The sequence below is a fragment of the Elephas maximus genome, chromosome 4 (genome assembly GCF_024166365.1).
Source record: "Elephas maximus indicus isolate mEleMax1 chromosome 4, mEleMax1 primary haplotype, whole genome shotgun sequence".
NCBI classification, from domain to species: Eukaryota; Metazoa; Chordata; class Mammalia; order Proboscidea; family Elephantidae; genus Elephas; species Elephas maximus.
Genome location: NC_064822.1, coordinates 113,501,653 through 113,511,155, shown reverse-complemented (window position 1 = coordinate 113,511,155; position 9,503 = coordinate 113,501,653). Strand labels below are relative to the sequence as shown.

The window sequence follows — 9,503 nt, the reverse complement described above, 5'->3', positions numbered from 1 at the left end:
CTACTCTGTCCTACAGGGTTGAGTCAGGATTGACTCCACAGCAATATGTTTGGCTTTGTGGGTTGCACAATGGGTAAGCCCTTGGCTGCTGCAAAAGGTCAGAGGTTCGAACCGACCAGCAGATTTGTGGGTGTAAAGGCCTGGTGATCTGCTCCCATAAAGATTTCAGCATAGGAAATCCTCCACGGCAGTTCTGCTCTGTCCAGTAAGGTCACTGTGAGTCAGAATCGACTTGATGGCACACACCAAGAAGAGTTAGTCGAGTTGCATATTAGGAAGAGATAAAAAGTTTTGGCAATTTCAGGACAGTAGAGAAATGCTCATCTACTTAACGCTTCTTACCTCAGAGTTCTTTCTTAGACTTCATTCTCAACTCTCCTGAATTGTCTTCAAAAGTACCCAAAACTGTTATAGCACAAATTTCCATCTACATTCTGATGATTTATCTTTTATTTGAGTTCCCAATATGCAATTCTATTCCTTCTTTGAGAGAAATGCAAATCTTTTGAGGATGTCATTGAAAGACTGCTTTACTTGTTTATTTCCGAAGGTATAAATGAAGGGGTTCAACAAAGGGGCAACAGATGTAGCGAGTAGAGAAACTGCCTTATTTATGGCCACTTCATGCTTTGCTGAAGGTTTGATATACATAAATATGCAGCTGCCATAGGAGATAGAAACGACAATCATGTGGGAAGAACAGGTGGAAAAAGCTTTCTTATGTTGCTGGGCAGAGGGCAATCTTAGAATCGTCTTAATGATGAATATGTAGGACAGAACCACACACACAAGGTTCATTATGAAGGTCACCACAGCACAGACTATAACAACCTGCTCTATGAACCATGTATCTGAACATGAGTTCTTCAGCAATGGAGAAGCATCACAGTAAAAATGGTCAATGACAGAGTCACAAAATTCCAGATGGAGGCTCAAATTGAGGAATGGAAGGATAATCAATAATCCAGATACCCAACAACAGAGGATGAGAATCCTGCAGACTCTGTTATTCATGATGGTCACGTACTGCAGCGGTTCGCAGATGGCCACATAGAGGTCATAGGACATGACAGCCAAGAGAAAAAATTCTGTAGCTGCAAAGAGGACAATAAAAAATATCTGGGTAAAGCATGCTTTGACAGTGATGGTTCTATCCCCAGATGATATAATGTGCGGGTATTGGGGGACACACGCAGTTGTGAATGTGATTTCTATAAAGGAGAAATTTTGAAGAAAAAAATACATAGCTGCTTTTAGATGAGAATCCACCAAGATGAGATAAATGATAGTCAGATTTCCAATTATACTTAGCATATATGTGATAAACAGGTAGGTGAAAATCAAAATCTGCAGTTGTGGGTCATTTGTCAATCCCAGTTGGTGAATGTTGTTATTGCGGAGTGGTTTCTCATCACCGACTTCACACTACTGCCGATTCTTCACATAAAAGTCACAGAAATTAAATCTGAGAAACAATATCAAAACATAACAGGATGAGACAGTTACAAATAAGTCCCAATTAATCTACTCACATGCATTTCCTTCTATTACTTGATCATTATTCTTTAATGAGGTGATGCCCTCAACTCCACTGAAGTGTTCTACAGGGAAGTTGATAGGAAATTTTTTCTTGAAAATTACTGCTATCTAAGATTGTTTCAAATTTTCTAGGTTCTCCAATTCATAGCAATAGTTCCAAATCACTTTACATTTGAAGTCCATACTTTGCATGTGATTTCCCTCAGTGGAATAGGTGTTAGTCACTTGAGATATAATTTGATGGGTCATACTCTATTTATTCTCCTAAAACTTTTGTACTCAAAAGTTGAATATCAAAATTTCTTTGTTTCAAGCTATGCTATTAATAAAAACTTAAATATATTGAGGATTGTGATTATACTGTACAAGGACTTCAAATTCCTCATCTAGTGAACTAGGCAATTTTTAAAACTCAAGGTATATTTCTACCAGAAAACAGCCACTGACTTTCTCTGAGTTTTTTGGATATTCTTTTATTTGCCATCTTGTTCACAGCAGAGATGGTTAGATGCATATAATTTCAAAGAACTCTGAGTAAAGTATAAATAGCTGAAGGATATCATCACATACTTTGTTTTCATGCCTGTAATTATGGCAGGCGTGAACAACCTGCTATATACAGATGACACAACCTGGCTTGCTAAAAATGAAGAAGACTTGAGGCACTTACTGATGAAGATCAAAGGCTATAGACTTCAGTATGGATTCCATCTCATGATATATATATGAGCAAACCCTCACAACTGGACCAAGAAGCAACATCCTGACAGACAAAATATTGAAATTGTCAAGGATTTCATTTTACTTGGGTCAACAATCAATGTTCTTGGAAGCAGCAGTCAAGAAATCAAATGACGTATTGCACTGGGCAAATCTGCTTCAAGACATTTCATTAGTGTTAAAAGGCGAAGATGTCATTTTAATGACTGAGGTGTGCCTAATCAAAGCCATGGTGTTTTTAATTGCCTGATTCGCATGTGAATGCTGGACAGTGAAAAAGGAAGACAGAAGAAGAATTGATGCATTTGAATTATGGTATTTTTGAAGAATATTGAATATACCGTGGACTTCCAGAAAGAATGAACAAATATGTCTTGGAGGAATACAGCCAGAATGCTCCTTAGATGTGAAGACAGTGAGATTTCGTCTTGCTTACTTTGGACATGTTATCAGGAGGAACCAGTCCGTGGAGAAGAACATCATGCTTTGTAAAGTAGAGGGTCAGCAAAAAAGAGAAAGACCCTCAATGAGATGAATTGACACAGTGACTGCAACAATGGGCTCAAACATGCCTACTATTTAGAGGATGGCACAAGAACAGGCAACGTTTTGTTCTTTTGTATATAGGGTTGTTATGAGTGAGAATCAATTCTATGGCACCTAATAACATCAGCATTATGACAGAAGTGTGATACATGTATTAGCATAACACAGGGATTGAGTTTATCGACCCTGGAACCAGCTTGTCTGGGTTTAAAGCATACCTCTGTTAGCCACTAGCTGAGTGACCTCAGGCAACCATTTAACCTCTCTGTGCTCCTAGTTTCCTAATCTATAAAATGGGGTTAACAAGAATACTATATCATAGGGTTATATGAAGTTTAAATGAGATAAACAATAAGACATGCTTACAATAGTACTTACTGTATAATACACTATAGATATTTGACATCATTTTCCTGATTTTCTGAAGTCAGTCTCTCCGATCATCTCAAGAAGGCACGTGACGCTTCAAGAAGCTCTTGCATAACCTCTCTCTTTCTTCTTCTGTCTCCCTCTGTTTCTCTCTCTCTCATCACTTTATTTCTTCCACTTTTGTAGATTAATTTCATCATCATACAAAGATGTCATGACATTTGGCTATCTTTAAATTAAAGAAAAAATCAACCTTCCCATCAGGAAGTGATACACTTCTATTGCATAGTTTTCACATAGTAGATTATGGTTTTCATATAATTTGACATGAACATATTTAAAAATAAAATTGAATCAATAAATATGGGAGGGGAAACTAAAACGGATAGCAAATTAAAACAAATGAACCCAACTGCGTATCAAATTAATACCATAACCATACCTTGTTGTTGTCAAACTGATTCCAACTCATAGTGACCCTGTAGGACAGAGTAGAACTGCCTCATAAGTTTCTAGGTAATGGCTGGTGGATTCAAACGGCTGACCTTTCGGTTAGCAGGCCGAGCTCTTAACCACCGTACCACGAGAGTTCCACCGTAACCATACTGAGGAAGAAAAGAAAGAATTAATCCAAGTAATATATGAATATGCTTATTTGATTATATAATCTCAGTCTTGGACTGGATGGAGGGTGGGAAGAATTGCAAACAAATTCTGAACCCATTTTTTTTTTTTTTTGTGGTGGTAGAAGCAAAGATGTCTTGGAACTATTTTAGGTCTATTATAGGATTGAGCAAATGAGTACATGTACTGATATTGTGGGATGTCAAAGTTTTCACTAAGTAAGAGATACAAATATGTATTTGGAAGAAGGCAACATGGATTGGATTGGAATTAGAGGTATAAGTATAAACTAATAATTTCTAAAAATATGTATGTGTATCTATGTGTTCTCGTGTGTGTGTCTATGTATGTACATTTGTTTGTATATGTATATGTGTATATCTGTATGTTGTGTACAGATCATACACACATATATTTCCTCATTTTCCTAAAATGTTTAAGAAAAAACACCTCTGAAACAATGGGAAATCTAGAGCTGAAGTTTTCGTCTTTATTCTGGCATTAAAACAAACCAATATTCCTTAAAGAAAGGGCTGATTCCAGGCTGAGTAAGGGAGGTACATAGTGAGCTGAAGGCATCTTTTTACACCAGAATATAAAAAAGTACTCAAATGAAAAATGGAGGCATGTTACAGGATCCACAGTGGCCAGGCTGAAGGGGCTTCAACTAACTAAATGTGGAACAATTTGAGCAAAAAAAATAGTTCAGTACACTAAAGCACTATATAAGCTGCTGAAAAATAGAATTTCCTGAGTCTATACTGGTGAGAAAACCCTGGTGGCATAGTGGTTAAGTGCTATGGCTGCTAACCAAAAGGTCAGCAGTTGGAATCCACCAGGTGCTCCTTGAAAACTCTAGGGGAGGTTCTACTCTGTCCTATAGGGTTGCTATGCATCGGAATTGACTTGACGGCAACGGGTTTGGTTTGATCTGATTTTTAAACTGATAAACAATCAGTCAGTTAAAAAAGAAAGAAAAGGGAGAGCTCTTATAGTAGAATGCCAAGGACCAACTGGTGGGTGGTGAAGGGAGGGATGGGTTGGAAATCAGCCTTTTGCAATCACAATAGTAACTACTACGTCAGGCAAGGACCATCAATACATGACATGCAAAATCTAGGTAAAATTTTGTTGACCAGCTATTTTGTCGAAACTATTTTAGACCTGTTATAAGCAAACAAAATGTGCATGGTTTTAAGGTATCTTCTCATTGACTGCTTTTAATTCCAAGAGAAAAATAGTAATCAGACAATGGAGGAATTTAAAATACTCTGCCCTGGTGATCAAAATTAACTTCACCAATAAGAGGTAGATGGATACTATGTGCCTCCAATTGTGTCACCCTGAAAGGACACAATGTCACCTATTTAGTAGTCTAGTGAAGAATGTGTAAATTGAATCTAATCATGACAAAACATCAGACAAACATAAAATGAGGAAGTTCTCTTAAAAAAAAAGGGGGGAGAGTTGGGGTAGGCTGCATTCTTCAAAAATGTCAGTCTCAAAAAAAAAAGGGAAATCAGATAAGGATTTCATTTCCAGAATATATTATTACTAAAAAAAGTCTACAATTTTACAACAAAAAGACAAACAACCCAATTAAAAAAAAAATAGGCAAAGGTCTTGATAAATATTTCAACAAAGTCGGTACACAAATGGCAAGCAAGCACATGTAGAGGTGCTCATTATCATTAAAAAACCCCGAAAACCCAAAACTCTTTGCTGTCAATTCCAACTCATAGCAACTCTATAGGGCAGACTAGAGCTGCCATATAGAGTTTCCAAGAACACCTGGTGGATTTGAACTGCTGCCCTTTATTGGTTAGCAGCTGTGGCTCTTAACCACTATGCCACCAGGGTTTCTTCAATATCATTAGTCACTCCCAAAATACCCACTGTCGTCAAGTCAATTCTGACTCATAGCAACACTATAGGACAGTGTAGAACTCCACACGGTTTCCATGGCTGTAAATATTTACAGAAGCAGATTTCTACATCTCTTTCTCACAGAGCTGCTTGTGTGTGTTGGAATGGCTGACCTTTTAGTTAACAGCCAAGTGCTTTAACCGTTGCACCACCAGGGCTGCTCCATTAGTCACTAGGAAAATTCAAATCAAAAGCACAATGATTTACCTTTTCACCCCCACAAGGATGGCTATGATCAGGAAAACCGAAAACAATAAGTGTTGAAGAGAATTGGAGGAAAAGGAGCTCTCATCCATTGCTGGTGGAATTGTAAAATGGTACAGCTGCTGTGAAAAACAGTCTGGTGGTTCCTTAAGAAAGTAAAACATAGAACTACCTTACAAAAAACCAAACCAAAACCCATTGCGTCAAGTTGATTCTGACTCATACCATGTGACCTAGCAATTCTACTCCTCGGTATATATCCTAAAGAATTGAAATCAGGAACGCAAGCACGTTTTCGTACACCAATGTTCCTTGAAGCACTGTTCACAATAGCCAAAAGGTAGAAACAACCTAAACATCCATCAACAAATGAATGCATAGACAAAATGTGGTATACATACAATTAAATATTATACAGCCATAAGGGAAATGAAGTCCTTGCTACATGATACATTATGAATAAACCTTAAAAACGTCATGCTGAGTGAAGTAAGTCAGTCACAAAAGGCAAATAGTGTATGATTCCACCCTTATGAAATATCTAGAACAGGCAAATTTAAAGGGAACAAAATTTATTTTTTAAAAAAGGAAAAGATAGACTGTGGAAATATTCCAAATTAGGAGGCTAAAGGGTCATAACAACTAAACGCAATACCTCTCCCTAGAGAGAATTCTACACTAGAGGGATAACACATTTCATTAGGAACGTTACTGAACCAACGGACAAAATTGAAATTTATGATAAATTAGGTAAAATAATCACATCAGTATTAAATTTACTAAAGTTGATAACTGTACTATGCTTATAATAAGCAAATACCTCTATTCCTAGGATATACACACTAAAATATATCGGGGTAAAAGGTCATGATGTATGCAATTTACCCTCAAACGGGTGGGAAAAAAAATTTATGAAGATGGATAGAAGGCAAATGATAAAGTCCTGCACCCGTTGCTGTTAAGTAGATTCCAACTCAGAGGACAGAGTAGAACCGTCCCCCACAAGGCTTCCAAGGAGTGGCTAGTGGATTTGAACAGTCAACATTTTGATTAGCAGCTGAGCACTTAACCACTCTGCCACCAGCGCTCCAAATGATAAAGTAGATGTTAAAAATAGATGAATCTTGGTATTTATGTGTTCTTGGCACTATCCTTATTTTTGCAAGTTTTCCAAATAAAAAGTTAAAATTAAAACATAAAACCTTCCACTGCCATTTATGACTATCACCTCATTTTTCCACTTCATTTAATAGAAAACTTTCTCCAGTATCACCTCCAGTCACTGTTTAATTCTTGCTTTCCATCCACTCTTCCTAGTTCAATCTGGCTTCCATCCCGCTACGCCATCAAAAATTATCAAAGTCACCAATCTCCCCACTTTTATCACATCGAGTATACACAACTCAATATTCAGGTTTTCAAACTCTCAATTACACTTTATCCTCAAACATTTGCTATCACACTCTCAAGATTTTCTTCCTAACCCACTGGTTGCTCCTTTTCAGCACTTTTATACCCAATACTTACAAATTAATCATTGCCTCCATCCTGGGGCCTTTGGCTTCATATTTGTGTTCTCTCCTTACGTGATCTTGCCCAATCACATGATTTGAATAAAATCCAAATTTTAATGATGCTCATATATATATACATTTGCATGTATATATACTGCATCCTTAGTATTCATTTGCACGTCAAATGCTTATTTCAAATATAGCATACACAAATAGAAATTCTTGAGCTGCCCACCAAGCTTCTCCTCCCCTTGATCTCAGAAAACAGCAATACCATCAGCCCAGTTGCTGAAATAAAAAACTTAAAAGACATGCTTAGTTCTGTCCTTTCCCTCATTCCAACACCCAGTACATCAGCAAATACTCTCTGTTCTACATTAAAATACATGCCTAATCCAACCACAGCTCACAACTAGACTAAAACTCCAACATCTCTCCTAACTCATCTCTCTGTTTCCCTTCCGTATTCCACCTAAAACTATTTCCTTCATGGCAGCTGGAGGGACTTTTAAAAAATGTGAAACAGGTCGTGTCCCTTCCCTAATTTGAAATGCAAGAATAGTTTTCTAGCATGCATTAAACTGCAGCTTACCAGTCACTTCCTATAATACTCACTTTCTGTCTCCACACCCTTGTTCCCTGGCTTACTCTCTGATCTTCAAAACAGCCCACTTGCTCTGTCTTTTGTACTGTTGCACATACTGAGTGCTCTGCCTGGTTTGCTCTTCTCCTATCTCTGCAGAGTCCTGGATCCTTCTTTTCACTGTGGACTCAACTTAATTATCACCTGCTCATTGGCCTGACCACTGAATTTGATGACATCCCCCTACCATTAACTCATTTATTTTACATCAGGGCATTTTCACTTCCTTCCTAATAATCCTCACTGCCTGAAATTATTTGTCTTCCCCTCCTTTACTACCAACTAAAATAGAAATTCAACTTGGGCAAGGAAATTAAATAACTTATTCTCTCCTCTATACCCAGCACTGAGAAGTGTCTGGCAGATAGTTGGGGCATGATAAATATTTGCTGAATTAATGAATTTTAATCTTCCACATCTGGAATTCTTTAAACAGAATATATTAAATATAAACAAAAGAATGACTCATGATAGTAAGATATTTTGGTTTGAGAACATTTTAGGGGGAAGGTAGGCAAAAGAGAACCTTATGGAATGGTTTATTTTGCTTTGTTTTCAGTGTCTCTTAAATTATATTTTTAATTGACCAACCATACCCATTCTAATGAAGAGGAAAAACGACCAAATGGTCACTGAATTTTCTTCCCTGCTTTATCTGCCAAGCACATAATTAACCTTTTCTCTCTTAATACAATTTTTTTCTACTCAATTTATTTGTCAATGTGATAATAAGACCAAATTCCTAGTACATGGCCACTCTGGATCTGGGACAATAGCAAGATAATAGTTGTTTTTTCAATATCCTAATTAGTTACATGGATCTATTCAACTCTTTAGTATCTTCATTCAATGCTCTAGGCCTCCATTATTTAATACAATAGCCACCATTCACATATGGCTATTGAGCACTTGATATGTGACTAGTCCAAATTGAGACAGATAGATAGATAAGACAGATGATAGATGCTTGATAGATAAATCTGAGACAGACAGAAAAAGGCAGAGAGGGAAACACACAGGGAGAAACAGAGAGATTTGAAGAGGTCTGTGAATTGTTTCTATGTGTCAAGCTAATCACTGTACCTGGGATCCTACCCATTGAACAATACATAAAATGAGTCCTGCTTATTTTTTTTATCTGATGTGAATGTTCATGTGCTCTATGGATATTTTGAACCTAGTCATTCATTTGCTTCAACAGAAGGAAACATCATTACAAATGTCTTCTCCATGAGTTACAGTGGGAAAGGTCCTGACTTGAAAACCATCCCAGTACTCACCTTTGACATTCTTCATTGTTTCCCCGGGAAGCTGGACCTCAATGACCTGAGTGAACCTCAGAGTTGAACAAAATTGTGCTAGTGGGTTAATCTAAGTTTTTCCTAGCCCCTTGTCCTTAGGAGCCTGTACTCACTATA

At 37.3% G+C, this 9,503-nt stretch overlaps 1 protein-coding gene across 1 annotated transcript; it reads right to left on the bottom strand.

Annotated features, from left to right (window-relative positions):
- Positions 1-474: 474 nt before the first annotated feature.
- LOC126076401 (olfactory receptor 6C2-like) lies at positions 475-1,068 on the bottom strand. Its single transcript, XM_049884931.1, has one exon. It carries the CDS (start codon positions 1,066-1,068, stop codon positions 475-477), a length of 594 nt encoding a protein of 197 aa, XP_049740888.1.
- Positions 1,069-9,503: the final 8,435 nt, after the last annotated feature.